This window comes from Sycon ciliatum, chromosome 2 (assembly GCF_964019385.1).
Source record: "Sycon ciliatum chromosome 2, ocSycCili1.1, whole genome shotgun sequence".
NCBI lineage: Eukaryota > Metazoa > Porifera > Calcarea > Leucosolenida > Sycettidae > Sycon > Sycon ciliatum.
In genome coordinates, this window is record NC_088644.1 from 19604537 (window position 1) to 19626466 (window position 21930).

A 21930-nucleotide genomic window follows, 5' to 3' on the forward strand; every position below is an offset into this window, starting at 1 on the left:
GGAGATACTGTGTTGTACCTGGAGGAAGCTCACACTCTTTATTCGGAGCAAGCTGGCAATCTTCTCAGGCTGCTGCCCTCGAATCTCCATCACATCTCTTGAGACTGCAGTGCAATCTTATTGGGTTGTCGCACGCACTGTCTCCACTCAATCCAAATATCGTTCAGAATGTAGCATAGCAACTAGAACTTGATACCCAACTCATTTCGTGCACACATGCAATTTGAACACTGTTCTGTGCGGTTATGCCATGCATCTGTGGCACTGCAGATTTCATGTCATGTATCCTCATTCCCGGGGTAGCATTCCCGGGGTAGCTGGGAATACCACCTACAGGCTACAATGCAGTCCAATTATGTCCATATCCTATTTTCATAACAGTACTTGTATAATTGTAGTAAAGAAGAGGACCAAGGAACTACAATTAGTTACGCTATGATATCCACTAACGCCACCAGTTACATGTACATGTACATGTACTTGACAATAAGCTCACGCGATAACATTGCACAATACTGACCGACAGTACTGACGGTCTACAACTGATAGCGTAACTTGTGGTTCCTTGATCCTTTTCTTTACTAGAAAATACTCATTGGCTCTCCATCCGAGTATAATATATGTAGTACATAAAATTTGCAGCGATCGTCGACGGACACATGCAAGTGTGCACCGCAACCCCTTGTCCGGTACATTTTGTTTCAGAGCACCCTTTAGAACAGGCAGAAACGTTTGCAACCTGGACCAGCGGATGTACAAATGTACATGTACATGTCACAGTTACGTGTACGTGTGGAATATACAAAAATGTATGACTAACACTACTTCACAGTACTTCTCTCCGTTATCCCCGACATTATTTGTGATGTCACATTCGAAGTCGGCTATTTCAATGTTCGGGATTATATTCAAAAAAATGGTGTGGTCTCTTTTCATCCCATCATCGCTTCCACGCTTGAACAATGACCATAATAATTTTTCATGCAATCCTGAGCAGCGAAAAAAGAGCTAAACTATGCACAGTCGGTGTCTTGGTGTGAATCAGTGTTGCTTCAGCAGTGCGGTTTCGCAGGAATGTGCTGATACCTGGCAATGGATATGGCTTGTTCACGTTTCTCACACTCACAATAATGGTGCCAATGTACACTGTACATGTACATGTACAGTGTGAAATTCGTGGGATGGATTATCACCAGCAATTTATTCATCAGCAATGTTTCATGAACGTCTTATGAACTGGTATCTAATGCAGGAGGTCATTATTCTAGAAGCGGTTTGGTTAGTTTTAGGAAATTGGAGTCATGCAGCTTCGTTCAATGGGCTCTACAACGGTTTCACTGCACATCTGCAGTCTTATCAGCTCAGCACTTGACCAAAACGCAGTGTATCTGCTCTACTAATACAGGCGGGACTATCAGCGTTCTTCCATGATGCTGAAGTGATGAAGTGTCCATTATAATAAAAATTTCTACGACTCTCGGAACGTGCAGGATCTCTTCAGCTATCACTCACAAGTCGTTTCAGGTATGCTCGAGCATGTTGTTGATGTGTTTATTTTAATTCGCAAACCAAACGGGCAGATCTGCCCAAGGAAAAGGTGGCGAATGCAGATAGAAAGCAGTAATTAAATAAAATGTACATGTGTATTGTATGACTATCTTTGTGATTCCCTGGCCTGTTTGCACGCAGTGAGCAATAAATTATGACAGCAACCCCTTAAAGTCGTTGACCTGTTTCATGCCTTTAACGGTCTGCTCTGATAATCGACGAGGTCGTTCAGTGCTGGGACGTTATATGGGCTGAGCTACGCGTGTTTGTATATTCGTTGATAGTGGACGTACAGCAAAGGGGTCAGGCATCATGCCTTTCATGGTCGTGTTTCAGCTTTCGCGACCTCCAAGTAAGAAGTGATCACAGTACACTGACGTTATGTACATGCCATGAGTATTCTGTATAGCGCGTTATTTTTTTGTGTACCGGTAACTTTAAATCCGGTGATTTCGGTAGAGAAACCGGGCACCGAAATTTAAATTCCAGCTAAAAGACACTGGAGTATGCACTGTGCGAGAAGGGAACGCTGGTCGCCTACATTTACATGTACATGTGCACCTGAAACCTGGCAGGTCCCTAACACGAAATTTTAAATCAGATCTGTACACTTATTACATGTTATACAGCTTGCCTGATGATCGTAGTCATACGTGAAACTCACAGCTTCCAATCTCTCTCTCTCTCTCTCTCTCTCTCTCTCTCTCTCTCTCTCTCTCTCTCTCTCTCTCCTGTGTACAAGGCTCTGCCCTATATATGACGTGGGTATTGAGCACTCTTCGGACAGTGGAGCACGCTACTTGATTGTGTTATACAGTTTGTCACAGTCACGTAGTATGTTATAGCATGCTAGTGTGATAGTGTGTCTTCACATACAATGTACATGTACAATTTACATGTAGATGTACATGACTGTACATGTGCTGAAGTCAGTGTGGCTACATGTACTGTGACTCTGCGATAGAGTGAAACAGTTACTTACTGCTAATTGAAATAGTTCAATGTAAGCGTATGTGATCAAGCTGTTGTCCAGGCACATGATCAATGCGAAGTGTTGTGTGCTGCAGTAGTGACAGCCTGGAGTGATCTGCTCAAAAAATGCGTCCAAAATTAGATTGTCAAGTGGTCAAGGCAGTGCTCAGCTTTCTGAACGTGTGCTCATACTTTTCATGTGACTCACACAAGGCCTGTGGATAGTGATCGAACAAATAATTGGCAGATTCTACTTGAAAAGCAGTAACCTTGGCAGAACCTTACAAAGTTCATGGCGGGCAATTCGTCAAGTTCTGCTCCTCTTCTTTATCCTTATACCAAACATGTATGAATAATACAGGGAAAGGAACCAGATAATAAATTTAATTCTGCTTATTTAAATCAGACCGCTCGATTGCGACAACTTTGGAGTCATCTTCCAACAATCAAAATCTGATATGCATACACATATTACAGGAAACGTACCGATGCGCAGTCATAGAGCGAGTGGGTTTTTGCTCCTAGCGTTTTGTATTTCAATGTGTTGGGGGCCAAAACACATCTGCTGATTCTGAAATGAAGGTGCAGAAAGCGTCCAAACGGATCTTGTTCTTGTATTAAATATTGTACATGTACATGTACCGGTAAATGACCTACATGTAATTCGGGCTCTCTCCATGATTACAAGTATATCTTTGCATCAACCCCCACAAACTAGTGACAATTTTACATGTACATGTTCAAGTACATGTATAATTATACACATGTAGAAATGTGTACTGCTATCGCTTGATGACTTGAATATGTACTAGTACACAATGTCATGTACTAGTATACAAAGTAACATGACTGTACGTCTGCAATGACAATTTATCTGTTCTAGTAGTAACCCGTGGAGACTGATTAGAAGGAGAGTGGTCTGAGAGGGGTGTGAGTGTGGGAGAGGGGGGGGGGGGAGGGATCAGATCTGCAGCCAAGCAGAGTCCAGGACCAAAGGCCGAAATCTCGTTTGCCACGTCCATGTCCCCATTGTGCCAGACCACACGTTCCCCGACTGCGGATCGCAGCACTCTTGAAAAAATCCTCCCTCTTCCAACAGCAATCCTGGTACAGCTCGTAATCATGGTCCCCACACCAACTAACTGTGCCTGTTCTCTAGGGCGATACGTGTACTCCGTTCGAAAAGCGTTCTTTCGATTATGCATGATTGTAGCAAAGAGACCAATGTTGTGAGTGGTGATGGTTGCAAGTCTATCAATCAGTGGACAGTGTGGTGTTGCACACACTGTCTACATGTACATGACCAAGTCTTGCGAAAATACATTCATCCGAAATTAATCATAGCTAGGTCTTGTCACAATGTCATAACCAAATTATCCGTAGAAGAGTCCTGTAGATTTCCCCTTACGCGCACTCTGCCAGTCTGTGTTCGGTTTCAAGATCAAGGTAGAGCTGCGTTGGATTCAAAGAGGAAAATCCACTGGCTCACCCTGTAGGTTGTGTGGGCTCAATGACGCGACTTCGGGCACAATGTGCACGCACACTTCGGGCACAATGTGCACGCAGTACATGTATGCGGACCCTGCAGCTGCAGATGGTAAACTAATACAAAACATTAGTAAGTTGTGACAGTGTAGAAGGAGCTGCTGTCACGATACAGCTACATAATCATTAATTTTGTATATGAACATTGGCCTGTGGATTCTGGCACTGCTAATCGAATTCTCCATCCACAATAGCTGTAATCATAGCATGAAGGACTGCCAGCACACATTAACAACACACTACAGCGATGGAGTCTAAATTGATTATGAAAGTGAGGATTAGGATGCCAGTGTATCACTGCACATTGAGCAGTCGTCACGTAGAGACTTGCGGATAGGGTTTCATGCGGAAATTCCGCAGAGATGCTCTCATTAGTGTCGAGTGAAGCACTTCAACCTATTCTGCCGACTACAAAGACAGAAAAGTGAGGGACTAAAGAGGTTTCAGCGGAAAAGCATCAAACCCATCATTGGCTTCAAACCCTTCAAAGTTCTTCGTATGGGGCAACTGGTGCATGGTACGAGAAAGTCACTGCAGCACTCCGGATCGGATCATACACGCACAGTCGTTACACAGAGTGTGTGTGTTTCTGCTTTTCCAACACGACTTTGGTGTACGGTTTCAGTTTTAAGCTGTCAGAGATCATGGTGCATCAACATGCCCTTGATCCTCCGTGTGTGTGTGTGTGTGTGTGTGTGTGTGTGTGTGTGTGTGTGTGTGTGTGTGTATGTGTGTGTGTGTGTGTGTGTGTGTGTGTGTGTGTGTGTGCTTGAATGAACTGCCTTCAATTACCATGAGCTCGGTGTCTGCCAGCAGTTCTCCTTTGTAACATGGAAAGGAGTTTCGCAGGTGCGCCATCAGGATCAATTTCATGTGTCCAGTCACTCCTAGATCCTGTCACTGTCAGTTGTGTAACCAAACAACGGTCTTTTTGCGCGGAGCGCTAGGGAAGTGTCCCACAAGGCTTTGGATTTCACTCAGGTATGATGTGAAACACAACACGCAGTATCACTCGATTCGGGCTCGGCCGCGTCGAAAGACCTATCGATATACCTCCGAGTGAAGATATACCCCTCAGTTGCCATTCTCAGAAATACTGGATGTTCACGAGAAGATCAAAAAGGGATGTTGTGCTGTCCATCACATAACACAGAATGGAGAAGAATAGGCAGCTGCACTCTTTCCAAGCCCTTCCTGTACACAATGAGCTGGTAAGGGAAACATGAGGTAACAACGTACGAACAGAGAACAATCGAATTTCTCCTCTTCTCCCAGAGATCACTTCACCTAACAACTGGTGGGTCCTTCTTAACCTACTCAATTGCTTGGGTAACTCTATTAGCAATCAAAATGGAATTACCTGAACAATCGGCCAGCAACTCATCCACATCTCATCTGTTCACACTCTTCGCGTTGTGACATAGTGTTCATCAGGTGACAATGTAATTATAGGTACCCATCATCGACCATATGGCTGCATTTAATGTGCTAGGAGATGTCCTCAGAACTGGACTAAAGAGTGCAAGCTTTGCCTGGTCTAAGTAGCAGGCGAATAACAAGTGACACAAGAATGACAGTGACCGACATCAGCACAAAGCAGACAGGCGTTCTAGCAGGTAAAGTCATGTTTGTATTTGAAGAAGGAAAGGCAAAATTGACACAGCTTCCTTACTTACTTCAATCACTTGTTGACAGCTCGTGTGCCGGACTCGTTTGCCCCAGGAGTATATGCAGGAAGGCGGTTCCCACAACCGCAGTCTACTTACTGAACGACACTAGTAGCAATGAGGGTCTGGTGGCCCGTCTTGCCTAAACCGCTCTTTATGGCGATTACTGAGAGGGAGACACATCGGTCGTGTCAACTCAGTCTTTTCACCACAAAATCTTCAGATAATAGTGTTGGTGGCAAGACACTCGTACTCGTGTTCGTGTAGTTACCGATTCCAATGCACCCGTAGTGCATTCGTAGTGCATTGTCTTCGGGGTCTGCCTGCAGGGATAAAAACACTATGGCTCATCATAGAACGCCAACAGTAGCCAGTGAACACAGGGTACCGACTAGAAAGAAGCACTTTGGCTCGAAACAATAATTACTTAGACATGTACACACCCTATCAAGCTCATAGCATGCTTTTGCTTAATTACTCTTGCACACCCTGAAGGCAGTCAGCCATTGAAGACCTCGTCATTTTGGCATGCGCTTCTTGCCCGTCTATAGCTAACATGGACGTGGGTACATACTCTGTGCTGATGTGATACGTCTTCATGCCTGTACGTACAATATCATGTATGTACAGCTACATGTACATGTACATGTATGTCTACTGATGACGGAATAAATTGACCAAGGAAAATCATTATTATGATGTGCATTGTACCGCGCAGTGACACTCCACGCCTTTCATAGTACAGATGGAATGCCAAACTCCACATACCTTGTTGTTGGTCAATCGTGTACGGAAACGCTGTCCTGTAATTCGCCCCCCCCCCCCCCCGCCTACCCCATTATACTGCAAGTACTTTGTGCTCCTTTGTGCTATAACCTTGCATAGCTGTAGAGTAATATCTGCTACTGCAATTACTGTTACTGAATGAGGGAGGAGGCTGTGTACATGTACAGCACGGGATGTAAGTTGATTATAAAATGCCACCATGCCAACTTCGGGCTGTCATCAATATACATGTAGATGTAGATGACAGCCATCATCATCCCTCCTCCTCTGTATACATAGTATACAGAGGAGGAGGGGTGATGACGTTATGCATGCATAACACTGCACTGTACTCTCCGATCCATCACGGCATTAGAACTGGATCGTCCCGCGACAGTGAAGCAGCCACAAACTACTATTTACTTGATTCTTTTTGGTACCGTTCTTATTCAAGCCACGACGCCAGTTCTCCTGACGGTGATCAGGTGATCAAGCAATCTCCAAGTCATGGCTACACAACGGGCAGCGTTGTGCCTCGCTCTGTGCGCCGTGCTATTCACTGATGCCAGCCATGCTGCTAGTCAACCAAACTTCATTGTAATGTTCGCTGATGATACAGGTTGGGGCGACCTAGGTGCCAACTGGCCCCAGACAACGGATACACCTCGTCTGGACGCCATGGCTAAGTCTGGTACACTGATGGCTGACTGGCACGCCGGTGCATCAGTGTGCACTCCATCTCGTGCCGCGCTTCTCACTGGAAGACTGGGCAGACGCACTGGGGTCACTCACAACTTCAACCCGACCAGCAGAGGTGGCCTGCCATTGAATGAGACCACGATTGCGGAGACATTGAAAGAGGCTGGCTATCGAACTGGAATGATTGGTGAGCACTGAGTACCAGCTGCACACACATACACACGCATACGCACACGTATGCACGCGTACATACACACGCACACACACACACACACACACACACACACACACACACACACACACACACCTTACATATACACATGACCGTAATTGAAGTATGGGGCTGGATCCTTTTGCACGTAGTCCGTGGAGAGCGTTTGGTGCACCAAACGTTCAACACGAATGTCATCCACTACCAGAAGCATCATTAAGCATCAGGTACAACCTGATACAATAGTGTATTCTTGTAGTGTGTGTGTGGGGGGGGGGGTGTACAAGGTGTTGTTGTGAGTCTGTAGACGTGCGTCAGAAAATACTAGGATCAACTGGCGCCACCATGCACCAGCATGAGAATGCCAAACTTAAACTGGAGTATTAACTGGTTTGAGGGAAAGAGAAAAAACGGGAAAAGTCTGAAGAAAAAATTGACTGTCACCACCAGGACTCGAACCAGGGACCCTCGCTTGTAGCCAGCGATGCTCTAACCACTGAGCTATGGTGTAGTCGTCATCCCAGCAGAGGCCGTTCAACGTTTTCTTCAGACTTCGTAACTCACACTTCCTGTGAATCCACAAACTGGAGTACACTTTATTTTTTGCAAGTACAGTATCTGGATTGATCAGCTGCGGATCTGCTGGTGGTTTCGAAGATTCTAAGCAGTTGGAGCGAAGAGAGGGGGGTGGGAGGAGGAGCAGTAGTGGCAGAGAGACAGAATGATTGGTATGAACTGGATCTGGAGGATGGACAGCGGACATGTACTGTTAGGTGGTTGCACTTGTCTTGCAATGAAGCGTTAGCGCGTACATGTATCAGCATGTGCAACATGATGGCGGAGGGTGGTTGGATCTGCTAGACTCCCCAGAATCTCGAGTGACAGCAGTTGGCGTAGTCATGGCTGGGCAACATACAATGTATATACATGTATGTATTACCCAAATTAGAAACCCACTGCTGTAGACAGCAAGATGTACAATACAGAAATTACTGTTATGTACAGTGTATTATCATGTAACATCAGTAATACATGAACCTAAGGCCAGTAAGGAGTAAGGGTCTTGTGTGGTAACATAAACCTAAACCAACCATACACCTTACACCATACACCATACACCATACACCTTAGCCTTAGGCTCTTGTTAGCACATGTAGCAGTGGGCATCGATGGTCGTGGACTGTTGCTGTCCATCCATTTCCAGTGGACAAGTGCAACGTGCTGAAATTCATTGCCGTCACTAGTAGTACTTCCAGCTATCCTGGAGTCCCTCCCCTCCCCCCCCCCCCCCTCCAGATAATTTGTCAGGTGTGTCCCACAGATGCAATGGTATTTGAAAGGTCTTACGATGTACAGTACTACGATGGCTACAATGCCCTGCCCTTGACCTGCTCTGTGAGATCAAGGAGGGAACGTGGTACATGTAACATCAAGAGTTCATACATGTACATTGTAGCTCCTCCTGGAGCAATGTACATGTGCATGTGTCATGTACATGTATATCATGCATGTGCACCATACAGATCCGCGCACGAACTACACATGGTTGGCAGTTGCATAGATGGTCGATAATGGACCATCTGCAGATCTTCTGGCCAGACGATACATGCAAACCAGATCGTCCACGGTGCACACCTGCCTGGGTACGAGTCCATCGTACGCTCCTTACTGTCACGTCAGTGATGCGTTGTTATGACGACAAAAAGATGCACTCTGTCCCGTCTGGGATCGGCCGAAGCTTTTCATTTTCCAGAATTTGTTCATACGGTACTTTTAAACAAAAAAGTAGTGCAATTGGTGGCATTTACCCTCCGCGTTCGAACTGTAAAAGTAAATTGTGCACTCGTACTGAGTCGTAGTAGATAAACGTGTTCATGAAAGTAAACGCTACCAGCGGTAGTAGTTAGTAGTAGTAATTTTATTATTTTACTAGGGGAGTCCCAACAGGCTACTGCCTTTTTACTGGGAACCCTAGTTGAAGTTTAACCATATTAATGAACAGAGCAAGAGTGTGGGCCTGTCGACAGTCAGCTGGAAGAGAGTTCCACCTGCCTGCCGCCAGAAAAGAAATAGAGCGCATGCCATACTGCGTATAAACGAGTGGGAGAACTAAGGCTCTTTGTGCCTTGCCCCGGGTGCATGCCTGGTGACCAGGTGCAGTTGCCCGAAGCTGGTACAAAGACTGAAGAAGAGGACTAGCAAGATGCTGGGCCAAGCAGCGGTACACAAAAACATAGAGCTTGAGGCTAATACGCTGTTCCAAAGAATAGAGGTGATATAAGCGAAGAACTAGTTCAGTGGGCGTGGTACGATCGAGTCCAAACACTCTCTTCATTGCTGTGTGACTAACGGTCACAATCCTATTGTACAGAGTTGTGCTTAAACAATGTAGGTAAGCATTACTGGCATAGTCTAGGGTAGACTGAATAATAGACAAGTAGAATGTTCGCTTTGCATCATTTGTTAAATTTCTACGGCCATGTCGGAAAGCAGCATCTTTAGCAAAAATCGAGTTACACAATTTATGGACCTGTGGTACACGTCCCAAGCCTGTTTGGATAGGACTCCTTGGCTACCAGAACAGCTGAGCATTGACATCGACTATCCGGACGATCGATCATCCAGAATGGCTGAGACCCTGCTTGTTTGGCCGTCAAAGCATGAACTGTATACACATCCTTTATTGCTGAACCCACAAATTGTGATACAGATTGTAAACCATTCGAGGTAAAAGAAAAAGCATATTACAGACAATTTACAGTACAATGATCTTCGATGATGAACTACTGTATAACAAGTACTGTCGTGGGCATGGAAATCCGGTCGATTGACCGGGGACGGCGCCCTCAGCGCGTACAGAACGCTGCGTGCAGTGCGCATGTTGATCCGATGCGACTAGCGCGCTGCAGCGCATAAAATGCATGTGTGTACCGCTTATCCACGGCTGCATGGCCAGCGCCCTGGGCCTGGGGCCGCTAGACGTGCGACCGGATTTGCATGTCCACAACAGTAGGTACATGCATGTATGAGCTATACTGCACGCGCATCGACGACTCTTCCATTATCCGAACATTTCCCTCATCCGGACCCCGTCTGCCCCGAGGGGTTCGGATAATCGATGTCTAGATCTACCGGTAAAAAGGAGAATGCTTTTATGGTCTACATACTACCGGTAGTACAAAATTATTATGTCATGTAGATCTACTAGTACACACTGTAGATCTACATGGTCGACGGTCCCGAAGTGCAGCTGAACCTGCGCTGCAGCCGCGAAACTTGTTTTCGTCGTGATGATTCACAGATGCCTATTACGACTGAACTCTGAAGTGAACGAGGAAGAACTGAGTGCATGCAGTGTAGGTTAGCCCGACCCACGAGCCTCTTTCGAATTATGTGTTCGTGTGCGAGTGTAATGCCTCGTGGTTTGGTTTATGTGAAAACTACTGAACTGCCACCACGGCATCAGCTCTGACTTGAGCAATTTTGGCCACAGCACTTGGCAGGTGAACTGGACAGAACGCGTGGTGCAGTCTCTGCCGAGTTCAACGAGTTGTGCAAGCAGGAACTGATGGTACTAGTATTTTTGTTTGAGTAGATCCGTAAGTAACAGTTTCCTGTGTTGGTTTTCGAGGAATATGTCGCCAACAAGTTATACTGTCTTAATTATAGTGGAAATCAAAACAGGCACAATGCCTAATAACATTGGACCCACTGTAAGTAACTGTAATACTGTAGTTGGATCACCAGTTTGCAACTACAAGTAACTACCGGTACTTGTATCTCTAATCGCTGTGCCTACATGTTCTGTGCAGGAAAATGGCATCTAGGAGTTGAAGGAAAATTCCATCCTTTTTATCGAGGTAAGAATGATTGACATTACTGCAGCGCGTTCTGGCTTTCCATACAGGACACTCTTGGTCGTCGCTATTCAGAGCACTACAGAAAGGATCTACGACCGTTCACCCAAAAAGCGTTCACAGAACGACGTTTCACCGAAAGGCGTTTCCCAGAATGACAGTTCACCGCCAATACCGATTCACCGAAATAATAATAATTATCTATCCACCGAATTTTCATTCTGTTTCGTCGAATCCCGGTTCACAGACACATTTTTTCACCGAACAGACATGTCGACAGTTCATCGAAAATTACTCTTATACATGTATATGCCCAAAATCAAAAAAATCAAAAAAGGAAAACGGCTCCTCAGGTTGGCAGGAATGGACTCGGATGGAGAGCCAAGAATTAATTTATACAAAAGAGAAAGGACCAAGGCTACAAGTTACGCTATACTGCCCACTAACACCACCAGTTACTAAACAATAACATTGCACGACACTGACCGACGGTACTCCTCCTTATGTTATTTCTATAACTTAGAACCTTCCAAGTTGGAAGGCTGTTAGAGTGCGCATCCAAGAAGTGCTAGAGCTGTTAGCCAGTTAGTTGTAGAACGTCAGCACCGCCAGTCAGTGTCGTGCAATGTTGTCGCATGAGCTGATTGTTAAGTAACTGGTGGTGTTAGTGGACAGTATAGCGTAACTTGTAGTTCCTTGGTCCTTTCTCTTTTGTACTCGAAGTATAAAAAAAGGAAAAGGTCTACATGGGACAAAATGTGCCATACTTTTAAAATTGTGCTGTGGTGAAGACTTTGAAACGGATAGATAGCTTCAAGCCTTGTTCAGTTGTTGTATGACCGCACATAAAAATGGTGTAGTGAAAGGTGGGAGTATCTACGGTGTCAACTTGTGCAGTGCCATTTGCCGGAAATAATCACATCACGGCTACACAAAGAAAGCCAGATTATGGGCAATACCACGCAAAGGCTTCCAGTGGCGGGCATTGCTCACATCTGATCACTACGGTGCGCAGGCGCTGATCAACCTTCCAGTACCGCTCCTTCCTTGCAGGCCCATCTTGCCCAGCATGCTTTCTTTCCAGGTTTTCTTGCGTGCTTCATTGCTCGTTCCTTAAGTTCTCGATCAGCTTTCACAATGTCGGGGGATGGCAGTTTACTACGGCTGAAAATCTGCAATACCAACCTTCCTGGATATTGTTGCTTCTGTGTTCTCCATTAGCCGTTCTTGTGTGGACGTTCCACCACTGATGGTGAAACAAAGGCGTTCTTCTGGTCCCATTAGTTCTTAGACCGCCAATGTAGTAAGTTTCGAAGTAGGTAATTACTTCCTCTGCCTCGGGAGGAAAGTCGGCTTCCAGTGACTCGAAGTACTCCGCAACATCTCCCAGCGGAACGAAGGCAAGGGCTGCGATCATGCGAAGCGTAACAGCAAAGTCAGATTGCTCAGCGTACGTTTGTTGCAGCCCAGCACCTTGGTTGTGCTTGTATATTATTTTGAGAAAGATGAAAAACAGCCTTTGAATTGCCACTTCAGGGAATTTTTTTGTTTGTATGCTTTGATATCTGCAATCTCGTAGTTTGTGCTGATGCACTAGTATTCCAGCTGACGTTCAGGGTTAAGATCACTCAAAGATTGGATAAGTCTCTGGTATGTATCCTGGCACTTGTCTGGTAGAACGGCATATACCCGCGGAAAGAAGTAGTTGTGCCCGGCTGTTCCGATTGTGTACAGCTGGGCGAAAAGTGGCGATCCAACTTTAAACGTTCCGTCACTGTACCATTACATTTTATTTGCATCTGCCGGGGCTGTAATGTTTTCATGAGTTGAAAACACGAGGAAGTGCTTATTCCCACTAGCAGAGCCACTGTCGGGTATCATGAACTGCTCGCTAGCAGAGCCACTGTCGTGTATCAGGAACTGCTGGCCATTTAGGCTTCACGATATTCTTGCGGGATGATAATATCTGCAGGGGAAGCTGGATTGGGTGGCGGTGCATTTGCCGCCACGCGAGCTCGCTGTGCTCTGCGGCGAAGACTGTTCTGTGATGGAAGCTGGACAACTGCCGCCAAAGACACACTTTGAGTAACCTCTTGGCCGATTTGCAGGGTAGCCTCCCTTGTGCGTCAGCTACGGTGCTCAATCGCATCCTTTACTTGTGCCTGCTCCTTTAAGGTTGCATCTGGAGCATGGCAGTGCAATCCGGTCACCTTGACAATTGAATCACCATCCGATATCAACCTTCCTTCGCACTGAAGCTCGTCTTTTCTGTCGCACCTCCAGTAGGTAACTTCATCCCGTCCTCTCTTGTCAATGTCGTACTCATATCCTTTTTGTATCCAGCAAAGACCTCCGCGCTTGGTCGTTGAGGCGTAATCTGGTGGTCCAGTGTATTTCTTCATATTTTAAGATGAAAGTAGCGAGACTCTGCTGTGATGTGATTTCAATCATGTGCCGGTATATACATGCAAATCCCTATGTGTGCCGGGATATATACATGCAAATCCCTATGTGTGCCGGTATATATACATGCAAATCCCTATGTGTGCCGGTATATATACATGCAAATCCCTATGTGTGCCTTTGGCGCCTACACTGTGAGTGTGTGGAAAGATCCACACTAAATTTTACGATTGTAACATGATACCAGAACTATCAGTGAATTAGTTAGCTTTGTCACGTCATTTAGCATGTACAAGATGCAATTTTTCTCAAGTAAAAGGAAAATATTGGGCGAAATATTGGCAAAGTTATTTATTTGGTGCAGCTGAGAGCCTGTTGCCGGAATGGCGGTGTTTTCAAGTGCAAGAAATACGCTGCAATGGAGTTTGGGAATTCTGAAGAAAAGGAATCAAATGCGATGTATATCGCTTGCATCAGAGACATGTTTTCGGTGAAACTGTATTGTGGTGAAGCTGCTATTCTCTACAGGATTGCGATACTATATCGATGTCATCAGCGACATTTTTTCGGTCAAACTGCTATGCGGCAGAACTGTTATTCTGTGAACCGACGTTCGGTAAATATGCTGTTGATGTACCTGTTTTCTTTGGACCTGATTTTCGGCGAAGTGAACACTCGCTAAACGTCGTTCTGTGAATGGTTGTTTTGTGAGCGCGTTTTCGGTGAACCGCCCACTGAAATGCCACTTTCCCGTGCATTTCTGTGTTAGACCAGACCAAAGCCCGACTGAATAGAGAGATTGTCCAGACTTGCATCTACAGTGGCTACTTCAAGTATGATAATATTATACTGTTGCAAACATTGAAAACACGCTGAGAAGTCAAGCGGCCACGGGGCGCTGGCCATGCAGCAATGATCACTGCTGGTTCCTGTTACAGTGTAATAATGTGTGTACGCGCTAAGCAAGTAAGGGTTCTAGCCCCGGTCATTCCATCGGACTCGTATGTCCACACCAGTTCGTAGCTCCAAATTTCAACATTACATAAAAGTCCCCGCGGATTTTGAAAAGTAGTACCAGATTTGCGAGAGTAGGGGTCCTCAGTTTTTTCCGAAAATGTTTAATCCGTCCAGCACGCTCTTGACATGGCCACAGCTCTATTTCATTTCTTGGTGCTGATAGATGGAACATACTATCTTGACCTTATACACTTCAAGGGTGCTTGCCTGCTGAATTTGCATCATTAGTGAAGCCACACATAGGCAACCTCAGTTGTAAAAGGTTAGAAAGGGAAGTATATCCTAAAAATCAAATCTTCACCAGTTGTAGTCTTCGGGATGCTGAGTCGAATGGTCTTGGTCTGAGAGGCTCCTTTCCTCCTTTATTCCCAATCGAACTTGCTCATTTCCCACGGAACTGGGTGACTGCGCCTACTAGATGGAGATTTGAATGCAAAATGTCACTAAAAGCATCATTTCATTCTGATAAAAGCACGGATGACCGCGATTGGCTCACAAGTTGTAGTCTTTTGGACGCTGCCGCGGAGTCGACTGGTTTTGGTCCAAAAACGCTGCGATGCAGCGTTCGACCCTTATTCCCAATCGAACACGGGTGAATAAGCGGTCACATGCTCATGCGTACACCAGTCACCTGGTCACTGTGCCCGCAGGCTACAACTTTTAAAGTGTTCCTGTCACTCGGGTTGAACTTTGAACCTTTGAGTTAAACCTTCGTGTGAAAGTTGTAGCCTGCAGGCACGGTGACCAGGAGACTGGTGTACGCACGAGCACGTGACCGCTTAATCAACGAGGTTGGATTGGGAATAAGGGCCGAACGCTGCATCGCAGCCTTTTCGGACCAAAATTAGTCGACTCCACATCCAAAAGACTCCAACACATGGGCTAATCCTGGTCATCTGTGCTTTTATAAGAACGAAACGGCGCTTTTAGTGACAAATTGCATACAAATCCCCATCTAGTAGGGCACAGTCACCCAGTTTTGGTGGAAGTGCGCGAGTTCGATAGGGAATTAAGGAGGAAGGGAGCGTCTCAGCTTCCTCAGACCAAGACCATTCGACTCAGCAACCCGAAGACTACAACTGGTGACAATTTGATTTAGGGTATACTTCCCCTTAAGGGCCGGGTTCCACCGCGGCTCCGCGGCTCCGCTGCTCCGCGGCACTTGGCTGCATGCAGCGGAGCAGCGCGGTTCCACTGTCACTCGCCATTCGCGGTACCGCGGTCGTGGTCCACACTTTTTGATGACGTTTCACCTGCCTGCGCGCGCGCGAAATCAAACAAATCCTCGTGTTCTGGCCTGCGCAACGAATTAAAATTTGAATTTTAAAATTCTGGCGTACAAAACAATGCAAAGTACGGGAAACAGGTCGAGCCGCGACCGCGGCTCGCAGTTTTTGGTCAAGAATCGTAGCAAAAGCTCGCGGTGAGCCGCGGACTCGCTGCTCCAGCTCGAGCCGCGGTCACTATGGTAATGATGACGTTTCAAGCCGCGAAAGACGAGCAGCGGAGCAGCGGAGCCGCAGTGGAACCCGGCCCTAAGGAACACATACTTGGAAGTAGTAAAATGAAATACACTGCTACCATAGGCAAACTGTGGTGAGGATAAAGCTTTCTTCCCGGGAGTCCTTAATCCAATGTGCTTAAGGTCATTCTATAATATTACTAAAAATTCACCTAGGGTTCCCAGTAAAAAGGCAACGCCTGTTGGGACTCCCCTAGTAAAATAATAAAATCTACTACTACTACAACTACCCCTAATATTATATGATAGGTTTCTCAAGCGGCCCACACACCTGGCACAGTCAAGTGCGACTGGCTATATCCATTGGCTGATGTTTGGCTGTGTTTGGTGTTTGCACTCTAAATCTACAGGCTTTGATTCCTACTATGGTTTGCCGTACAGCAACGATATGGGCTGTACAGGTACGCCAGGGTTTAATAAACCTATGATGCAGCCATGTTGCAAGGACAGCAAGTCTAGCATCTATTCCGCGGACTATCAGCGGAGAGCTGAGGCAGGCAACTGCAGCAAAAGCCTTGCTGTGCCCTTGTACCATAACGCTACCATCATTGAGCAGCCAGTTGACTTGGAAACTCTAGCTACCCGCTATGGTGACAGAGCTGAGGAGTTTATTGCTGACAATAGCACAGTAAGATGTTGAAATGGTTTTTATATTGCCTGTGTTTGCTGGACAATAACTCTTTTATTGGGAAAAACTAAAACTCACTCTATAATAGTAGTGACTGTGATATTTTTCTGGCCATGCTGGATCATATCAAACCTTGCTGAAAAACTGCCACCACCCTTTGCAAGGGCTATCTGTAAGTTTTAGGTATGAGTCCGTATGACCAATTCCACCTACTAAAAGAACCTGCAGCTCGTTGTCATTTTGGCATAATTTTTCCCTCTTCTTGCTTGTGATGTACCTCCGTTACCCATGGCGGATTGACAGGATACAACTTGTGGCACGGTTTGCGTGCTTCAATTACCAGTTGAAATGTACTGCAAATTTGCATGATTAGCTGGAATCAGCAATGCCATCCGAATGGCTTAGGCCATTTGCGTGTTGACTGAAAATTTTTGATCGATGCCAGAAAGGTTTGCACGAAATAGACAAGTTGTGTACACTGGATACAGGCTAGCCTAGGAAACCTGCAATTTTTTTGCTTCTTTTCTGGGTTTGCCTTCACTCCAGGAGCCCTTCTTGCTGTACATGGCCTTTGCGCATATGCATGTGCCACAAAACCATGCTAAGCAATTCGACAACGTTAGCAAAACTGGGGGTGAGTTCGGTAACACGCTACGCGAGCTTGACTGGACAGTAGGTCGTGTGCTGGATGCTCTGGAGAAGAATAGCAAGTCAGACAACACACTGGTGATCTTTACCACGGACAACGGGCCATGGGAAACCAAGTGCAACCTAACAGGAAGCAAGGGTCCGTTTGTTGGTGAGTGGCAGAGAACTACAGGCGGTGGAGGTGGAACAGGAAAGTTTACTACTTGGGAAGGTGGACACCGTGCACCAACAGTGGTTCATTGGCCAGGTAAGGATGATTATACTATAGCATTCCAACTATTGTATTTCTCCCCTAGCCTAGCAGTGATTGCGCAAACTTCCCTTATGCAAGAAAGAGCCTATTCTGCAGTACACGCACCGTGTTACATGCAGCATTTAGATGTTTAAATGCGTAGGTTGGGTTTCAGAATTTCCATTCTGAAATTATTGCCTCACTCACCTGCCTCACTGGTTCCTTAAAACCAACAAGTCAAGGTACTTGCTACAGTCTAGTCAAGCCGCATCATTGATTTGTGTAAGCAAATTTGACTGTGCCTGGGGTTTGTTGGTTTCTGCAGGTCACGTACCTGCAAACAGAGTCAGCCATGCACTGGCGAGTAGTCTTGACATCTTCCCAACGCTCGTGTCCATGGCAGGGGCCAAGATGCCACAAAATCGTATGTATGATGGTCTTGATCTGACCGATGTCTTGTTGAATGGCAATGATTCTGCTGGACATACACACCTCTTCCATCCAAATAGTGGTGCAGGCAAACAAATTGGCAACTTGACAGCAATGAGAATCGGCCAATACAAGATTTTCTTTGAGACAGCCGGAACAGGAGACTGTCACCAAAAATCAGGAAACGGCAGAGTGGGGATGTACCATGACCCACCACTGATCTTTGATTTGAGTGCAGACATTGCTGAAGCTCATCCACTGACAGCTACTCATGCCCAGTACCAGACAGTAGTCAGCAAGGCGCTGAAGTTGCACTCAGCCGTACTGGCTGACATTGCTACCGATAACACAACGGTTGTGGACTATGGCTCAGACGCAGCTCATAAGCCATGCTGTAACAGCAACAATGTATGTTGTCGCTGTACAGACTGAACGACTATTAGTATTGCAATAGAAGACAGTGGCATCCAGGCTGTGTGCCCATGCATTCCATGTTGCAGTGCCACATACTAGAATTATGCACACAAGTATGTGGAATCCATATCCAGTGGAATGATTGCGGCCGTGATGGTGCTGCCCTTTGAAGCTTGTCCCATGCATGAATCTAGCAATGCTGCATTCAAATGCACATTCGGTGTTCATGGTGCCAGGATGTCCTAGAGTCTGCTGATGCAGCATTTATGGTGCAACTTTAACTGATCAGTTTTTTTTATACATGAGCCGCATTTGTGGGCATCACATGAAAATTTGTAAAGAATGTTACTTTGTTCGGTGCTGGGCAAAGAGCTTAACTTTTCACCTGGTGAGTTGCAAGTACTTCAAGTACCCAATTCGAAGGGTAAAAATAGAACGGAGTGGAGAATCAAGTACAATATTCTTGTGAGATTAATCAATGCAAGGCACCTCAAAAGGCCTTGAGTGTTCCCATGCCTTAGTGCAACAGGCAGGGGTGCGGGTAAGCAACCAAATAATAGCAAGTTGAAGTACGGCCAATGCTGCACTGCATCATTTAGTATCCAAAAGAGGAACTAAATTTTTACAGTGCAAAGCATTGAGTAAATATAGAGCCCTACATTGAGACTGTCACAAACTCTTTACGGTGTTGGTGTGGTAATGGAAGGCTTCTCCATTGAAACAGCCAATAGACTGCAACATCACCTCTTCGCTCATATTACCCAAGTAGATCTGATTGCAGTTCGGTAACCAAGACATTTTGATGGGTTCTATCGTTGTCTGTGGGTATATCCGTGTGATAGTTATACATGTACATTGTGTGTGAGTGCATGTGTGTGTGTGTGTCAGGAAGTTGAACATGTGTCCTCCTTCGTATATCTTGGCAGCCTCGTTGACCCTGACTCTCGTGTTGGCCTTGAGGTTGATCGTCGTCTTGCCAGTGCATCTCGTGCATTTGGAGCACTCCACTGTGTGTTTAACACTCCCGGCCTGTCCATCCGCACAAAAAAATGCTGTACGAAACTTGCGTTCTGACTGTTTTGCTGTATGGTGCTGAGTGTTGGCCGGTTCTTCGTCGTGATGAGATCCGTATTGACAACTTTCATCATCAATGTCTACGGTGTATCCTTGGAGTCTCGCGCTGGGATCAGGAGTTGAATCATGTCCTGAATTGTGACCTCCGTAAGCATTGGGGGGATGAGGATCTGGTGTCGGACACTATGCGTCGTCGCCGCCTCCAGTGGTTGGGCCATGTAGCTCGGATGCCTGGCAACCGTCTCCCTAAGCAGTTGCTGTTTGGATGGCTTGACGCTCCCCGACCAGCTCAGGGACCTTGTCTTCGGTGGAAGGACAGAATACAGTCAGACATGAAACTGTGCCAGATTGATGAATGGTTTACTCTGGCCCAGGATTGTCAGCAATGGAGAGATGCGTACCGAACTCGTGCGCAGCGTCCTGCCCCGGTACCGCTCTCTTGCCTGGTGTGTAAACGGACATTCAACAGTAAATCTGGACTCGGACGACACAAATGTTCTGCTGATCGCCAGCTGCCTGTAGCGGAACAGCCGGACGCACGTCAATGCCATGCCTGCCTTCGGTGGTTCCGAAGTGCCGGTGGACTTGCTGTGCACAAGTGCACAACACCCGCCCCGGCATCACCACCCACACCCCAGCGCATACAATCACCAGCCCTCCGTGTTGCAACCAGCACTGCGCTACCTGTGATCGCTGTTTTAAATCTGCTCCTGGCTTTTCGGCGACACAATTGCAATCGTGGACGGCGTCGTGGCGGAGCGGCTTCCTAGTGGCAGTGCTGACTTCTCTCGAACTCTCTCTTCTACTCTCCCCTGTCTCAGGGGCGGCGTGGCCAAGCATTTGGCAGCTGTACACCAGGCCAGGTGTGTGTGTGTGTGTGTGTGTGTGTGTTGTGCTTTCCTGGTGCATGAAGGCCGAAGCAGTACGCGTACAGACGTTATTGTTGAACAGAACATCATGTTCACATTAATTTTGTTCCTTTTTCAGTCGTTGCATGTTATACTTATAGTGGACCTACAGCAGACTGTTCATCAGGTTTGTGATATTTCCTTCCTCTGTTTGTGAGTCCCTTTCCATCAATATGGCAGCTTGTTTTGATTTCCTTTTTTTCAATTCATTTTGCTGTACTTCCTGTTTTGTTTGCGTCACTGCCCCTCACCTGGCGCTCAGTTCTCTGAGTGCAGGGCGGCGTGACCCCAAGGGGTAGCTGATTGATAGTAGTAGTAGTAGTGTGTGTGTGTGTGTACGTGTGCATATGTGCGTGTCCTAGCTCTTCTTTCATTCTGCTGGGTGGTTACCAACAGCAAATGCATGCCGGAGTATGTGGTGTAGTGTGTGTGTGTGTGTAAAAAATGAAGAAGGAATATAAAAAATGAAAAATAGGGATTCATTGGCCAGAAACAGCCACTTCAATCACCTGTGTGGTGTAGACCAGGTTAAAATTTGTGGTGGTCAATAATTATTCATCAGCCTGTTGAATGGTGTAGTCCCAGCACAAGTTGCTATGTCTAACATAGCCGTTCGCTATCATCGCTTCCGCAATGGGAAGGCCTGAGGTGTGTGTGTGTGTGTGTGTGTGTGTGTGCGCGCGCGCGCGCGCTCGCAAACACAGGGATTCACCGGCCAGAAAAAGCCACTTCATAGCTGTGTGGTGTAGACCAGGCTGAATAATGCCGGTCAATTCAACAGCCTTGCAAGCTGTTGGATGGTGCAATCCCAGCACAAGTTGCTATGTTTTCTGCTGTAGCATCGCTATCATCACCTCTGGCGATGGGCGTCAAAAAAAGAATGAAAATAGGTGTGTGTGTGTGTGTGTGTGTGTGTGTGTGTGTGTGTGTGTGTGTGTGTGTGTGTGTGTGTGTGTGCATGTGCGTGTGTGTGTGTGTGCGTACGTGTCTATGATAACAAGGATATGGATGAGTGTGAAAGGTCGTACAATTGATAGTAGTAAAAAATACTATAAATTTCAGAAACAGGAACAAGGCAAGAAGTGACTTTTAAGAATATGTGTCTTGCTGGCTGTGCATGAAAACGAACAAACAAATGGGTCTAGACTGTCTAGACTGTCTATCGCTGCTCGATTACTGCATGTGCTGATGAGAGTCCTCCGGCACGGTAGAGTGCTCAATAGTGATTCGAATAGAGCTATCGTACAACACACGACAACGGATGATGTGTGGTGCTCTGTGACGTGTGTGCTGAGCTTGTAATGCAAACAAGGTTTATGGCATCCACCCTTCTTTTTCTCCATAAATAGATCCATGGTGGGATGTCTTCCTGAACACAGGAGCATCGATGT

General features: G+C 46.3%; 1 protein-coding gene across 1 annotated transcript; it reads left to right on the top strand.

The window, feature by feature from the left end:
- The first annotated feature begins 6885 nt into the window (after nt 1-6885).
- Nucleotides 6886-20792, top strand: LOC135809071 (arylsulfatase G-like). The gene is made up of 5 exons (XM_065322333.1): nt 6886-7383; nt 11220-11267; nt 16557-16834; nt 17381-17729; nt 18040-20792. The coding sequence occupies exons 1-5, from the start codon at nt 7005-7007 to the stop codon at nt 18573-18575; spliced, it is 1590 nt and encodes a 529-aa protein (XP_065178405.1). The 5' UTR covers nt 6886-7004; the 3' UTR covers nt 18576-20792.
- The last annotated feature ends 1138 nt before the right edge of the window (nt 20793-21930 follow it).